General features: G+C 38.1%; 1 protein-coding gene across 1 annotated transcript in view; it reads right to left on the bottom strand.

The window, feature by feature from the left end:
• Window positions 1–1,182: 1,182 nt before the first annotated feature.
• Window positions 1,183–16,950, bottom strand: part of LOC122995259 (polypeptide N-acetylgalactosaminyltransferase 10-like) — an 83,294-nt gene continuing 67,526 nt past the window's right edge. The window contains exons 7-14 of the mRNA XM_044370341.1: window positions 15,951–16,068; window positions 10,382–10,489; window positions 7,717–7,938; window positions 4,750–4,866; window positions 4,357–4,506; window positions 2,144–2,378; window positions 1,749–1,912; window positions 1,183–1,614 (exon numbers count right to left, since the gene is read on the bottom strand). Coding sequence (XP_044226276.1) covers window positions 2,214–2,378; window positions 4,357–4,506; window positions 4,750–4,866; window positions 7,717–7,938; window positions 10,382–10,489; window positions 15,951–16,068 — 880 coding nt within the window. The 3' untranslated portion in view covers window positions 1,183–1,614; window positions 1,749–1,912; window positions 2,144–2,213. The remainder of the gene's footprint in view (window positions 1,615–1,748; window positions 1,913–2,143; window positions 2,379–4,356; window positions 4,507–4,749; window positions 4,867–7,716; window positions 7,939–10,381; window positions 10,490–15,950; window positions 16,069–16,950) is intronic.

Raw genomic sequence — 16,950 nt, 5'->3', positions numbered from 1 at the left:
TTTCAGCTGTATTATTTATAGGTTGCCTGACGGTAGTGATAACATCTGGGATATGGTTATCAGATGCAATGAAAGGTATTCATATGTATTAGGTTACTTTTTTTATTTTTTTATTTTTGCAGGCTATAGTGAGTTATACTCCACACCTGTTGCTAATCAACCAATAATCATTAGGTAGACAAATGTATATTTTTCTTTGCAGTCCGTGTTTTGACATATATCTGTGAAAAAAATGCTGTTGTCACAGTTGATGCTGTGGAGTTGTTGCTTTCCCTCCTTTTCAGGCATCTGGCACTGTTTTTTCATTATAATGTGTAAATCAACTGAAGAATTTTTGCAAGTCAGTCACTGTTAAATTGGTCAATCATACTTGTTTAATAAAATGTTGAGGTAAAATCATTTATCCACCAACTCAGAGATAGATGCAAGTTCAGTCCCTTAGCAGCTGCCAAATACTCTAGCCAACACAACTGGCGGTGTTTGTGTTTGTGTTTGAGATGTCTTTTCTTTGTTGCCTCTTTACCAACTCCTACAGGCTGGCGGAGACTATTTTACAATGGGAAAGGTCTGGGGCAAAATGGATTGGCTTGTTTTTCTGGTAAAAGTTGTTTCGCTGACAGGTGAAAATAAGCATACAAGACCAGGTGAGACTAATGGGAATAATAGTTTTGCAGGAATTTGGTAAAATTTGGACACATGGACTGTCAGGTGTCCCTTCAGGTGTTACAATTCATCCTGTGGGGAAAGAAGAAGAGAAGAAAGGTCAGGTGATCACCAAAGTATTTTTTGGTACAGTACATTGTCTGGGAATCATAGAAATCCATTTACTGTAGAGATATTTCACTCAGGACCAACCGTCAGTCCAACAACACCCATTCAGCAACAATTTGGCATGGATAAAAATGTGGTACGCTTGAAATAAGTTTTAGTTTTCGTTTGTTAACGCTGTTCGTTTTTTCACCTTGATTGTATCCCTGTTGAAAAGAACATTAATATTTAATAAATGTTAATACATGTTCTGTGTAGTTCCATTTTTGTTTGCCTTTAAGGAATCTTTTCCATTAACCTGTGTGAGCAGTATGTTATCTGCAAATGTTCACACAGCATTTAAATGAACAAAAAAAAAAAAACCCTGCATATTGAAATACAAATGAACACAGCCTACACAACCATTTTCTTGCTTTATTGCTCAGTATAAAAAGAATATTTACACTTCCAAGATGGGTCTGTACAAGATTTGGTCCTCTGAAAAAAGGCATCTTCTTGCAGTGAATTTACACACTGTGCAGGCCTTTTCTCCGGTTTCCATACAGTTGTGGCTTCCAAAAAGTCCCATATACATCACCATATGTTGTTTTAGATGAAAACATAAGGAGCAGGGAAGTCCCACTGTTGGAATTTTAAGGCATCAATTGAAAAAAGACCAGGGGAAAAAAGGCAAGAATTAGACCATCCATTAAAGGGTCTGTGTTTAACAGATTTACACTGGCAATTGAAGAAAGGAGCATCTTTGCAAATTTTTGATTCTTGGAAATTCTTGAGGTCCAAAGTGCAGTGTGTAAAAGCTCCATGTTGGTTTCCACAGGATAATCAGGTTTCACTGTGGTTCCCCCACTACGGAGAAAGACAGAATACAGAGAGGGGAGTAATTTTATTTAAATCAGTTTATATCAGTACTTACTTAACTTCTTTATATCAGAAAGAATTTAGCAATACTAAGAATTTCAGTTGACAGTAGAGTGATTTACCTGCTTCCTTGTCATGAGCTCATACTGTATCATTGGACATTCGATGTAATTCTGTGTGTGGTCCAACCAGCTCTTCAGCTCTCAGCCAGTGCACTCAATCACTGTTGTACCACGGGGAATGTTTCTGAAGCAGCGCATTATTCACTTGTAGCACCCATTCTTATCTGGACAACAGTGACACAGAGGAAAAATTAACAGACAGCTTGCAGCATCTCAGACAAGTTTATAACAAAATTTAAAGAATGAGGTTGACATTTCTATTTGCCTTATTGTCTTTACTCCCACAAAAAGACCAACACACAACAGTGCATTTATTTGTCTCTGAATACTTCAATCTGACTTTCCTAGCCTAACAGAACTACTAACAGAAGCTAGTACTGTATTGTATTACTCACCTAATCAAAGGCGATCATTTCTTAATGATCTTGTTCTTTGGAAGACATTTGATTTCACCATCCACTGTTCTCAGTTGGTGCCCCGGTTGAAGTGCTCCAGCACGGTGGCGTTGGTTCTCTCAAACAGCCACTGCTGGCTGAGAGAGGAGGCGTCACACGTGTTCATGAAGACTCGCCGCTCGCTCGGGCTGCTGTCGATACAGCTGTTACTGACGGGGTGATACAGACTCTTATCCTGGAGGAAAGAGAGTGAGAAAGAGCACATAAAGAGAAAGTACAGCCTTATTCATATTCACACAGTACAGAGAAGTAAACCTTTTGACAGGGCATTTTATTTCCCCCTCCATATGATTTGGGGGGCCTCACTTAATAGTTTTTTTTGTTTTTTTCCCTGACGAATAAAGAAGCATCATGCATGGCCTTAAATTAATTATTTTGTATTCTAATCCAAGAGGGACACAACTGTATGTCCTTTCATAAATAGGCCTTGAATGTTTTCTTCTGTTCAGTGTAATGATGAAGCTGCTACATCAAACTAACATAAGAAAAGTGTATCAAAGGAGAGGTTTTCAACCCTGATCTCATTAAAATGGTTTTCTGCATTACTCATGCCACATAGTTCCACTTTGCTTATAGCTTTGAGTCTAAGAAAAAACTCACCACTCTGCTGCAGCTTATCATTGTCCATTGATACAAACCAAACCATTATAAAACTCCTTTTCAAACAGAGGAAGCTCACAGCAGAGACAGACATCCCTTTTAAATATTCTACTCTCTACAATTATTACAAACTATGGTTTCTATATGTTTTATATATTTATATTATATATTATATATTATACTGTTTCTGGTTTATAAATACTTATGTTGATAATGCTGCAGTTAGCAGGCTAAATTCAGATTTTAACCAGCTGTTGCTATTATTACTGAATGTTTTTCTTGTTTCTTCAATTTTTTGACCTTGATTGATTTTATGATTTTTTTTTTTTTGACTACATGGGGGCAGCACAATAAGCTGTAAACACAGCACTGACATATTATCATCTTGTAAAGTTGGTGAACATGTAAGCAAACACTCACTTATTTATTTACACATCCAACAGACAATGAGCAACATTATGTAGCATTCATTTGGAGTCATGTTTGTGTACACCCGATGAATGTCCAATATTCAGTCTCCTTTCAGCTCTGTTTTCATTGTGTGTACTGTGGGAAAGTCAATCTTGTAACCCATCGGCTATCTGTCTGACGATGATTTAGTCTCTGGGAGTGAGACCAATGTTTTGGGGGTTCCAGTGTAGCAAGCGGATATCCAGATAACGGATATCTGGGCCAAGACTTCCTCTTCTGTGCACCGGGCGTTGTTGTAATAGGACTGTTCCTATTACCGATTTGAGACGGTCCAGACAACATTATATGACAATAGATATATGCATATGAATGCAGATAAATTAAAAAAACGCAAATAAAAAGCTAAATTGTAGTCAGATGGGTTCTGAGGTTGCATTTCAGCCAATGCGTTTGTCCTCTTTTGCTCTCCATCCAGACTGTTTACCTGCATGCAACCAAAGCCTGCTCAAATGTGATTGGTCAGTACTACTCAGACTACAAACGCAAAGCAGAACCTACAGATTGCCTACAGATTCTGCATTGGTATGCAGATACCTGGTTATAGAAATTATGGGAAAGTTGAAAGCAGTTAAGAATGAACCAAACCAGTAAATTTGAGCTGGAAAACCAAATTAATGAGCTGAAAGATGCTCAAACGCTTTGAAGAGCTGCAGAGTTGGGTGATCTCAGTTTGTTTGTTACTACAAGTGACCCCTCTCACATTAAAAATAGTCACTTGATCATATTTTTATATAAAAATTAAATTACGGCAGCTTGAAAGCCACTAGGTGTTTTGAAAATGTCCAACTCCATCAGTGGTTGTATCAAAACGGACATAATAGCAGACAAATTAAAATGTAATGCCATCATTTAAATATGCTGTCTTTTTTTTTCACTTTGTGTCATTAAGGAGACACAAGCAGAAGTGTTATGTCAAGTGTTTCTCGTATTATTTAATTAGATGTTTAGCAGATAGCCACACTTATGAAATGATTCATTAATTTACTAAATGATGCTTAGCTGACCAAATCAAACAAAACAGCAGCACACTTGGTTAGCTGAAAAGAGGCAGTAAATACAGTCTCCACTTTCCTCTTTCATACCTTCCTGTAGCGCCACAGCTGGTTCCCCTTCATGCCATGACAGTCGTACAGAGTGACGGGGCTGTTGTGAGAGACAGCGTCAAAGCAGACCTTCCTCGTGTGCATGGGGTCACCAACCCGAATATCCTCCCTCCAACCAAAGGTTAACACCTGTAGGGAATAAATCTCATGTTTAAGCAACATCAATTGGTGCAGCTAAAAATATCCAAATGGATTAACAAATTCAAGACATACAGGACTGTGCAAATATGACATTTACAGTGCATCACAGCAACCATATAGCATGAGGTAAGTATTGTATAATATTATTGTACATGTACAGTCGCTCCAATCTGTTAGGGTGGGAAATAAAACAGACATTTTACTAGAGGAAGCATAATGGACGACCCTCACCTGCCCGTGACTCCAGGCCACCTCACCTCGTCCTTTCACACAACTCTCCAGGCGGATGGGGCTTCCTGATACAAAGTGTTTAATCTCCATACACATGCCGCTACCCATATTCCGTATCTAGAAAACACACACACACACACACACACACACACACACACACACACACACACACACACACACACACAGAAACACGTGGACATGGAGTCAGGAAGACACATGTCAATCAATACATTGATCACACACATTTTCTTGCATACAAGAATGAACATGTACCTTCCAGAGGGTTCTGTGTTGTGTGTATGCTATATACAGTATATACTGTATATATATCTCACACGATATGCCTTTGATCTCTCAGAGGTTTGGACCTCTGTAACCTTTAGCACAGACATGCTCTTTCAGGTGAATGATTTTCTACCAGTAACACAGGAAGATATTCGAGAGATAACATTTATATAAGTGAGTAACATCAGGCATTCATGTAATTTCTTAATCATGATAAACAGTGTTAGTGTAGGTCTGCATAATGCACAGAAATATAGAGTGTATCAGCACCCCCCCCCCCCCCCCCCCCCCCCCGGGGATATTTTTCACTTGCATTAAGTAGTAGTAACTGCATGCTGGGGTTAGATATGAACAGAGTCAATGTGCAATGTCAGTCGCTATGGAAACCAAGTACTCAGACTCTGTTATCTGACCGTCCTGTGAGCTACGGTCTGAGAATATTTTCCAAATATCAAAATATCAGTTTGTTTGTTGAATTGGTTGAGTGATTTTTTTTTTTTTCGGTTGGTTGGATCACATTTTCTCCTGTTTTACATTACGTTTTTTTAAAAGCTGCTTCTGACTGTCAGTCAACTGTGATTATTGCATTGAGTACGTTGCCTTTAAATTATTCAAATAAAACAATGAGAGACTAATCTGATGTCCCGAACACCACAGTGATAATATCTCAAATGTTTTTGGTTCTTGCTAATAATATAAGTTTGATCTGTGAAATCATGCAAACCATTTTAAATGGCCTTACACCTAGAAATGATCTTCCACACTGCTACTAACTTATTATACTTAACTGTGATATATTTAGCTAGTATTTGACTTTATTAGTTTCATTAAAGCAGCTGAGGGAGTAGAGGTGAATAAAAATCACCTTCTTTGCCCGAAGATCTTTAGAGTCAGTGATTCATCAAGAGGAGATACAGAGAATCAGACAGATTAAATGTACATTTAAGAATAGATGGAAGCTGCTCTGGACTGCAGGAAATTGTAACAATTTCTCTCCACAACACCCACAGCTGCCAATGGACCTCGGTTAAAAATTTGCCCTGATTACAGCCTTGCAAGGGCCCATAGGCATGTTTGGCCCCTGGGTATGGGAGGCAGGACACTCTGCTTGTAGTTGCAGAATGCCAGAGGAAAAGGCATAAATCTTGTCTTATTGCAAACATGTTTCATCACCGTTTCTCATCTGTTGTTACCACTGGGAATTTTTGCAATCACTGTCTCAAACTCGATGCACACCCATCTGCTTTCAACTTGGAAATCTCCCACTAGTATTTAATTTTAATAAGTCAAAAATTCTGTGTTGTATTGAACATGATGTATGGCTTCTGATGATTACTTCTTTTTTTTTTTTATCCAGTGCACGACACCTTACAGTGTTCGTGCTACAAAACCCAAGCCGATCCTCATGCACAGCAATAAATGTAACTCTGCTACGGTATCAGCAGAAGAGAAACTGTTCATCTTAGTTGGACTTGTTGTACATAATATAATATTAAAATGTATATGGAGAGGTTGATCTTAGTAGAAGACATCTAAAGTAGACTAATGAATGGTGAGCAAACTAAGATGGGCTATTTTGTATATTTTAAGCTTTTAAACCATTGTAAGGTTTAGACGTTCATTCATATATTTGAATTACTTTACTTAAAATATATTCACAATGTTTACACATATAACTATTTACATATTTATGTTTACACACTTATTATTTACATGTTTAAATATTTACATCAGCATCTTTAAAACAGTTATAATAATCTGGTTTTCCTCACATTCACCTCAGTCTAAGTCCTTCTAGCCTCTGATTGGTTAGTTCAGCCACATGTGAGTTAGAAACAAGGTGGTGTTGTTGTGAAGCTGATGAAGTGCGGAGAACAGTAAAGTGCTGCTAAAGAGAGTTATCCGTCTCCATCCTGCTGTTTCTTCTCAATCGAACCCTCACGTTACACCGCTGTTAGATTGTCTCTGAGGTGTCACTAGGATGCAGACTTTTATATGATTCTTATTGGCAGTTTTATTTATATATTTGTAATGCATAACCCATACAAACATGCGCTGCAGATTCTGGTATAAAGTAAACGACATGTTTCATCCATTTGTAAATACTGCACTGCACTATCTCTATGATTTGAGTCTGGATATATTAACAATGTCCTCACACAGTATAGTAATGTTTGATCTCGGTTGTTCCGAGAACCAGAGTTGGTGAAAAAGCCTCACAGCATTCAGAGTTTCTCAGAGAGTATAAGGGGAATTATAAACTGCTGACATTTTCAAACAAAGGCTTAAAACATTGTTTTCACTTTGCTTTTACCTAAGGAACAGTCTTTATACATTTTTATAATAATTTTCCCTTCCTTTGATATTGTTCTTCCTACTTTTGTCTCTGAAGTTTTTTTTTTTTCCTGAAGTAATCAGACAGAGGAAGGACCAAAGAACTAACTTTAAATAAATCTATTAGTGCTGACAGCAGGTGGGAGTTTACTACCTTTTTATCTGATGGCTGTTCTCCCACAGATCTGTCTGTCAAGTATGCATTAGAGCATGTACAGTACATCTCTGAAATAATGGTTGACCGATGTGTTCATGAAACCAGAACTTTTCATGATAAATCCTTGCGTGGGCATGCTGAAGTTTAAGTTTAAGTATCTATTTTGGACCTTATTTCCTCACAGCTTTTACCTCTCCCCATGCAGCAGCAGGAGGCTCCACTGGTGGGTAGTGTTTGGGCAGATCCCAGGCCACCTCGCTCATGAACCACTTAAAGTTCTTGCAGTTGAGGCGGTTCCTCAGCTCCTTCTGCGCCGTCATATCTCCGGCTGACAGGTGGCGGTACTCCGGCCGACGCTGGTAGACGTATTCAGCGTATTCATCCATCCACACCTCCGCCACACGTTTTAGGTTCTGAAATCAAATCAAAGAGAAGGAGTTAGGTGGATAGAGGCATTCACTCAACAGACATCTTCATCTTCTAGACATTCTGGCATCTCGGGTATCCCATTAGCCTCCCACAAACAGACACAAAATCTCACACTCCCTGGCAGCGAGGATTATCCCATGGAACCACATTCAACTGTTTTGTGAACATAAACGTTAGCATATTACCATAGATTGGTAACAGGGGAGTTACCAGGGAGACAGGCAGTTTGCCCAGATGATGACATCCATTTCCTGCTTACTCTTCTGGCTTAATTTGCGATTATCATCAGAACAACTCAACATGATAACGGCAACATTTTGCATCTTTGTTTCAGCTGTGAAAACTTGTCACAACAAGTCTGAGTTCTTTTTTTTTTTTTTTTTTGTACTTTCATGTAAATTTTCTCCTTCATCTGCAGGGTCAGACTGATTCAGGGCCATCAGCATTCCACTGAGGTCTAGTCTAAAGACTGTTGGTCAGAATAAAAAAGCAAAGTAAAGGCCAGTGGCTTTCAGTTGCATACTGAGCCAATATGAGCCAAGTTCCAGGCTACGGCTGAGGCATACATAATGAATGGTGCATCCCAGATGATTTAGCACTTTTAGACAATTTCACATTCTGTGTAGGTACTTTGAGGAATATAAGGAACAAAGAAACTTAAGCTCATTCTTCACAGAAGCACCTGAAAAGGCTATAACTTGTAGATAGTGGATACACCGCATACTGCTGCCTCTCGTCTGGTGGTCTTTTGTTTGTGGATGCTGAGCCGACTGTAAAGTGCTCTTGTATGTGGAGGAGAAAGAAGAGTACTCAGAAGAGGAAGTAGGATACAAGCCACAGGCTGTCATTATTTATCATGTGCCTCCTAAACTAGTTAAACACCAGGATGAAGTGTTTGTTTGTGAAAGTGTAAAGCATATATATGTAGTTTGTAATGCATGTGTGCATATATATATCTATATGTTTATTTGGTAACTTGAGCTTAATTAGAACAAGGTCCATTCACTCCTCTTTACACTTAACACTTTTAGTTCAGTTTCACTTTTTGGTGCATTTAAGCACACAGATGTTGTTTTTACAGTGTTTGTGCTCTGTGTGTGTGTGTGTGTGTGTGTGTGTGTGTGTGAGGAAATTTATGCATTTTGAGGATATTTTGGATGGTCCTCACTGCATCAAAGGACTGTTTGAAGGTAATATCTAAGAATATTTAAATTTAGGATCAGGTTCAGGGTTTTTGGATGTAAAAGAGGAATTTTCCACTTTCTCTGACTTCAGCAGCTAAATATTTCCTGAGCTAAAATATATTCAGTTTCAAGCCATAAATAAGCACCACACAAAGCCAACTCTATGCTGTTTTTGAATTGTTGTTGCGAACTGTAATTTGAAAACTGTGCATGAAAACTGCAAATACCAATAATAATCCAGTTAAAATCAGTGTCACAATAAACTGTGATATTTGGTTTTGCAAGAAAATAATTGGATTTTGCTTTATTTATGTTTTTTAATCAAATCAAATGTTTAAAGAGACCCAGATGCAGAAAAAAAGAATACTTATCTTACTTAAATGCATACATACATTTACATACATACTATACCTTACAATCATTTATACATCAAATAACACACAATAAGACCAATGAAATCATTGAAACCATTACAGCTTAAAAAAAACTGTAAAATAATATTGCATTAGTATTTCACCTTGTACCAAAATATTGCATAATCAACATAAGACCAACAACTAAATTAGTGCACATGCCAATGTAGACTGACTGTAAAGTGCTCTGTGAGCATGAAATGTTCCACCAACACAGTATTTCACTGCTGCTATTTAAAAACTTAATGAACGTTGGGACAAATGAGCATTTATAACGGATCAGTCTGGTGAGTTGGCTTATGTGAAGTGTAAAATTGAGAAATTGTGGAACGTGAACCATACAAGAGACAATATATCAAAATATAGCCTGCATTATACCTTTTTATTTATAGATTTCGTATTTGCATTACATTGTGCATTTTCAATATGTGGATGTTTTGAAGTAGAATGGTTTGGAAAATATTTTGGCAGCTGGTCTTCATCGTGTTTCTGCTCTGTTCACCTGCTTGCAATGCCAAATACTACAGCTTTAGTGTTTTTGATAGAGCTCAAAAAGGTGTCAGACAACTGGAGCTCACTGGGTTACAAAAACAAAATAGGCTTTGCTTAGCCTTATCATAAATCTGACAAATTAGTTCTACTATCACACAATGCAAACTATTGTTGTGTTGGGACTCAGATTTAGCAGTATAGTATTCAGACTGAGAGGTTCTGTGAGAGTATTGTACTGACACTGAACTACTGTATCAGACTGTTACAGAACAGAGAAAATCTGTGACTGATTTGCTGTATTGTATTTTGTACTGAACCGTGGAAGTGTGAAGAATTACCTTTGCCAAGCTGATCCCTCCAGGGACCTTGTAGGGGACGTACTTCCTATAGATGTGTCCTACTCTGGAGCAAGGGATATCCTCCATCCGACCACCACACATCCACACCTACAGAAAGACAGGCAGAGAGAGAGAGAGAGAGAGAGAGAGAGAGAGAGAGAGAGAGAGAGAGAGAGAGAGAGAGAGAGAGCGCACCCTCTTTAGATGGATATCTATTATACTTGGAAGTTTTGTCCATGTCATTATATTCAAAAAGTTTTGGAAAGGTAAGAGAAGGTGAAGGAAGGAGACAATCAAGGAGATGAGCAGGAGACTGATGGCTAAGAAGAAAGAGGAAGTGAACAGCAGTTCTAACAGGCTTATAAATCCTGCAGGAGACGGACAGGAGGAGAATCTATAAAGACATAGATTAGATGGATGGATAGTGGAGGAGAACGAGAAGACACCAAAACCAAATTATGATTGGATGGTGAACTGACTGCACCTGAGCAGTAGGGTTGGATCAGAAAAAGATGAGTTGCTGGGTTAAGTCTCTGTCAGAGCATCTCAAACTGTGTTGTTGGAGCATGCAACTGCAAAAGCCTTTTTAGCAATGAGGAAAACAAGGCGTGTTGTGTCTTTTGAAATATTTTTGAAATCATACCATGCTGCTTTATTATGTTTTAAGCACCCTAATGTGCTTGACTTAGGTAAAATAGTCTATCTCCAGCAGTGGATCCTCATGTTAATCCCCCCCAACTATAATGAAGACAACAGTGGGGATTCTCTTCCTTGGCTTTCAATGCTGAAAATAAACCTTGAGAAAGAAAGAGAGGAGATGAAGAGGAGGAAGAAGAAAGGAAGACTTAGAGACAGCAGGCGAGAGAGGGAGAGAGTGGTCTTTTGTTTTTACGTAAGACAATAGCATAATGAAAAGTGGGGAAATGAAAAGCTGTGTTTAAACGTGCAAACAAACAAGGGGAGTATGGGGAGAAAGAGAGCGAGAGAGGTTTAGTGCTTCCAAATTGTTTCTGCAGAGTAAAGTTCTTTAATATGTAAATAAGATTCATGCTGTTTGAAGGTTAGAAGCAGGCTGAAGCTGTTGGGAGTTCAATAACATGGACAGATAAAGCATGAAAAATACATAGCAGTCCAATAAACTCTTTAGCCAATGTGTAGTTACATACAACATACAATAGTCAATAGGCAACATCCAGGCTCTCAACTACTGACCATGTTATGACTGCTATATCCCTTCTCACCGTTGATTCGAATCTAATGTCCAAATGGCCTTGAAATCTACAGAGCACATTCTTGCTTCCCACAGGATGAATCCTCTAGCACCACTTTTTGGGGAAAAAATATCAACTTGCATGAAAGGTATCTTACAACCATGACATAAAAAAATCCTGAGCACATTCAAGTGTTATGGAGCCCATTACCTTCCCTCTAGCAGCACCTCAGAACAAACTTCTGTAGCAGCTACTTCCAGCATTTTAATATTGTGTGGTGTAGTACAAATAGTCTGTTGGGGTTTCTAACGGGGCATAAGCCTTTTCATCTTATTTTTCTCTCTAAGACAATGGTTTCCAAAGTGGGTGCTTTCATTTTATGTAATAATAGAAACCATAATAAAACAGTTAGAAGTATCAAAATGGAAGAACACACATTCAAACCATGCTATTAAAAACCCTAATAAATATGCAAGTATGCCACAGCTAACAGTGGTGACGACAGCTCACCGTTGCCAGTTTTCATAGTGACGCAATAGACAGAAATAATGACTGTCAGAGCTGTCAGCATCTTGCTGCAATTAACAACTCGTACTGACTAAGTATCCAACAATACATCATGTACTCCTGTTTGAGTAATGTTTACCAAAACACTAGTGCACACAGCTGTTTGAGAAAGTTGTTTAGCCTTTTTAAAAAATGAAAGTACTGTATATATATCTGTGACCTGTTATCAAAGATTTACGTCTTTAATAGGAAATAATAGAATTGTAAAGTGGGAGGAACTATTTCAGGCAACACTGGTTCAGGAAGTAAAGGTCCTTTTCATTTTTCCCATGGTAAAAATCATCAGCACAAAAGATGAATAACAACATTATAAAATATATGGTTCTTTGATACAGATGTACATAAAAATTCCAGGGTATAAATTCACTACGACTCCCAAGATGCATTTCAGCAAGAAATAGCCAATCATCAACCTTAAGATTTGGCCGTGCGCACCACTGATGGCGGGCAGAAGCTAGTGCTATGTTCACATTATGTCAGATGGATGGGAAGGATCAGAAAGATTCCCATGTTAAGGACTTGTATGATAATTGAGTTGGTTGTATAAGGGTTTAAAATACTGAGCACTGATAAAATTACATTACATCCATTAAATGTGGGTTTAATTACACAGAATGTTTGACTTATTTTATAATTTGCTTTGTGAATATCACTTTTGAGTGAATTCAGCAACTGTGGTGCCACATTTTGTTCACATCTTCAACGACAAAGCATTTTGAATTTTATTACACTCTGATTCACGTCCATGGCCTTTTCTCCATAGCAACGGTGACTGAGGCTCGTGGGTATTGTAGTATTCTTAGCCGTCTGCAATGCCAAAATCACAAACAAAATGTGATTTCTTTGAAATGCAGATAAATACACCTCCACACACTTCTAGTGGGTCATAAATGATGATTGAGAGGGATTACTTTTGTATGAGTCTATAAATGTATAAATTATCATCCACGCATAACTAACTAGTCCTCATGACTTTGTGTGTTGATATTATTTTCTCCGCAACACAACCACAGTTTCTCTGGTCTGTTGCAGATGAAGAAGTTCCACCACCAGCGAACCAGCTCAGATCACAAGACTGTACACAGCTCAGCTGATAGAGAAACTACAGAACAACAGAATTCACTCCAGCTGTATGAATAAATCATTTTGCTGCAAGAAAAATCTGGCAAATGCAACAAAAACTTGAGTTGTCTAACTATAAATAAAACATGAACACATGTAAGTACTGCCTCCCACACCAACCTGAATGGACTTTTAACAACTGATGATTTATTTTAATTAATGTGTTCAGTCCAGTGACTTCATCATATCACCTGCATCTGGACCTGAGATCCTTACTTGGCAATATGCAGGATGATGTCACTTACCATTTTTCTTGCCAAAAATTACTGTTTGATGGTGTTGTCATGGAGACAAGCATCAGAAAGCAAGTGCATTATCATTGTAGCAAATCCACCTAACCTCAAATTCTGAATACATCTGTAATTTTTGTTTTAATGTATGCTTTTAGAAAGTTTTCTTTTGCCAACTGTTAGCTAATTTTTTACCCTGCATAACTACTTTTTTTGGCTCCATCCACAGAGGTTTAATTATTTCTGCCTCCAGAGCAACTCTATCTCAAAGAAATGTTAGCGTAACTGAAACTCAAAAAAAATTACTGTTTTTTATTCTGAATTAACGAGATACCTCAAAATCCTGACTGTGGTAACGCCGCTGTCTGACTTTCGTTGTGCCTGAAGTAGTGTAATTATGGTAACAACAGCCTCTGAGTGAGGCGAAGGTCCTGAAAGATACATATACACTTTTTCTTTCATGTTCTTTCTGTGTTCTTTTATGAACATAATGCATTGTACTTTTTTTCTCATGTTTGACCTGTTGTAAGTTTTATTTTGCCAATGGGTTATCAAATAAACCCTGAAGATCGCTGGTCCCAATGTCCTCTCTAACAATATTAAAGTCGAGTCATCCCACTGTACCTGTTTGTGGAAATTGCAAACTAAAATAACATCCTAGCTCTGTAGGCAGTCTGGTGTGTTTGTTTAATCTATTTTTGGGCTTTGATGAAACATTTTTGCTCGTCCTGAGGTGCCTGCGCAAAGTCAACAAACTAATAACACCATCTATATTACTTAAAGACACGAGTATCTCCCAATGTTTCAAACCAACATTAAAATAAAACTGGATTAAACCAAACAGGCAGGACATGTTTACTTTGAACTCTCAAGTAAGAATGAGAGCTTCTCTTGGGATTTTGAAGTATCTCGTTAATTCAGAAAAACAGAGTAGAATTATATTTTTTTTTCCATGAAAACCTTTTTCAGAATTTCAGGGATAATAATCTCATTAATTCAGAATTTTTTTCTCAAGTGAATGCATTACACTTCTGTACCAATCTTCCAGAGTAATATAAATAATCTGTCATCAGTTTTATGCCTTACACTATCCTCTCGCTCTCCATGTGAGGTCATATTGCCTCTGTGCCCCACGTGCTTCTATGTCCTGACATTATCTCTCCATGTGACCTGGAAACGCTCCGTGTTCCCATACCAATGTCACCAGGATGGAGCTTTAGATTACCGGTACCAGTGAATAAAGTGATTGTGTTTCACATGCATACAGGGCCTGGCTGTCTGTGGGAGCAGCAGTTTGGTTGTAAGGATTAGTATGAGAGCCTGTTAATCTTCTCACCTCAGGAGACTGGCTGTCTGCGCTGTATCAGCTAATGGGGATCTTAATAAAAAGGAAACCAAATTGAATATCTGAGGGCATAAAGTAGACTTAAGAGGCACAGCTAGGCATGTGCTGATAGCAAAATTTAATAGTATGAGAATCTTGGCCAAAATAATAACCTTGGTATATGATATCATCACAGTAATTACTTAAATAAGATGAAAAGCTTCAAAACAGTGCTAAAACATAAGAGCTTTTCACACCAGCTCTGGGTCACCACTGGTTTTTGTTGAGGTCAAATACTGGAGACTATGACAAATGCCTACATTTAGCCCAGGGCTTATTTAAAAGATAAGGCTGGCGATTTTCTATGTTTTTCTTATTGCAAACAGAGCAAAACCAACAATAAATGGATCCTACTTATGTATTGTGTGTGTGTGTGTGTGTGTGTGTGTGTATCCAAAGCCTTGTTGTCCAGAAACTATTAAAAACACGTCATGACATGTTCCTTCGCCATAAAGAGTTTTGTTCACTGTAGTTTGTTTAGAAACAACTAAATAATATTGTTTTACAGTTAAATTTAGCAATAAATTATCAGAATGAAATATTATTGGATGGAAATATTTTTTCTTTTACCCAATACAGGCAGGTCAGAGGTCAGCAACACAACAAGGTCCCTGTAGCTGGTTTGAAGTTGGTGCGGCATGCGAGCCATGCTAATGTAATAAATGTGACTACAGCTGTAATATAATAAAATAAAATAAATAAAAGATTATATCATTACTTGGGAATATTAACTTTCAAGAGGGCATATTGTACTGTACTTGTACTGTACTGTACTGTACTGTAATGGACAGTCTTTTCTGGCTGGTGGAAAAGACTGAATTATAATTTTATTTTTTGGCAACAGTCAGTAAAACATCTGCCGACTGCAACAGCTCACATTTAGAAATCATCTGTAACACAATGAAGCAGAAAATGAGCCTGTGAGGATGATGGTTTCATGTTTGTCTAAAAAAACATGGAAAATTATTTTTTTTAATTATAATGTAATTGCTGTGACACATCACTGTCTTTCTATTCCCTGATTTGCGCTCGCTGTGTTGTTGTTTGTTTTTTACCTTGAAGGAGATCTCGTACTGTTCTCCTCCCCAGATCTCCAGACCCGTGTCATATCCTCCCAGCTCCCAGAACCACTTCCTGTCCACAGCGAACAGCCCACCTGCCATCACCGGCGACCTGGAAGCCACACAATACAACACACACACTCACTGTTTGCAGTGCATTTTGTACAACAGCTGTACATATGCAATCAGCAGAATCACTTTCAACTTTGTTTTTCTAGACACTTTTCACCTGTCAAAAGAAATAAATGTCTAAATAGATGAAAGACTCACTAACTTACTCTCTATTCACAAACAACTGCAACAACTAACATTCACATCATCGTGTTTTCAGATTGAAGGGAACAAAGATGACATGGAAATAGCAAGAAAGACAATCTGAGATCACCATAAACTGAAAAGTCAGAGAAACAGAATAAACAGACGTCAGAAATATCGATACTGAAGCACTTTAAAACTTAAACTTTATGCTTGAACCTTTCTACTCATGTTGTATGTATGAGGGAAGATGTGTCACAAGATAAAACATGACTGCACAAATGATGTTTGGAGTAAACTAAAGCAGCATACATATGTGATCAAGACCTGAAAACAAGCTGCCTGTTTGCCCTGAGTGATCGAGAAGAATCAAACAACATTATACAAATGAGAGTGTTGAAGAGAAGTACGGAGGTCTTTTGTAATGACTTTTTGATTCATTTCATCTTTTTGGAGAAGGAAAGCTGCAGAAACCTGGCTGTTATCACCACAGGACTCGTATCTGTGCTCACTGTTCATGAGGCGTGGGAAGCCCTGGAGTGTTTCTCTCTGCTGACAGCACAGTAGTTGCCCTGTTTGCCTTTAATTGATCCTCCGCAGGGAGGACTTTGGGGAGAGCAGACTACCTGCTGGCTGGATGCCTCCAACTTCCACCTGATGAAAAGCTTGTAACTATGACAACCTGGTGTACCTGCATGTGTGTGTGTGTGTGTTATTATCATTCTGCACTGAAGAGGAA

The sequence above is a fragment of the Thunnus albacares genome, chromosome 13, assembly GCF_914725855.1.
Source record: "Thunnus albacares chromosome 13, fThuAlb1.1, whole genome shotgun sequence".
Classification (NCBI taxonomy): domain Eukaryota; kingdom Metazoa; phylum Chordata; class Actinopteri; order Scombriformes; family Scombridae; genus Thunnus; species Thunnus albacares.
Note: the sequence above shows the minus strand (reverse complement) of the source record. Positions and strands in the feature narration are given on the sequence as shown.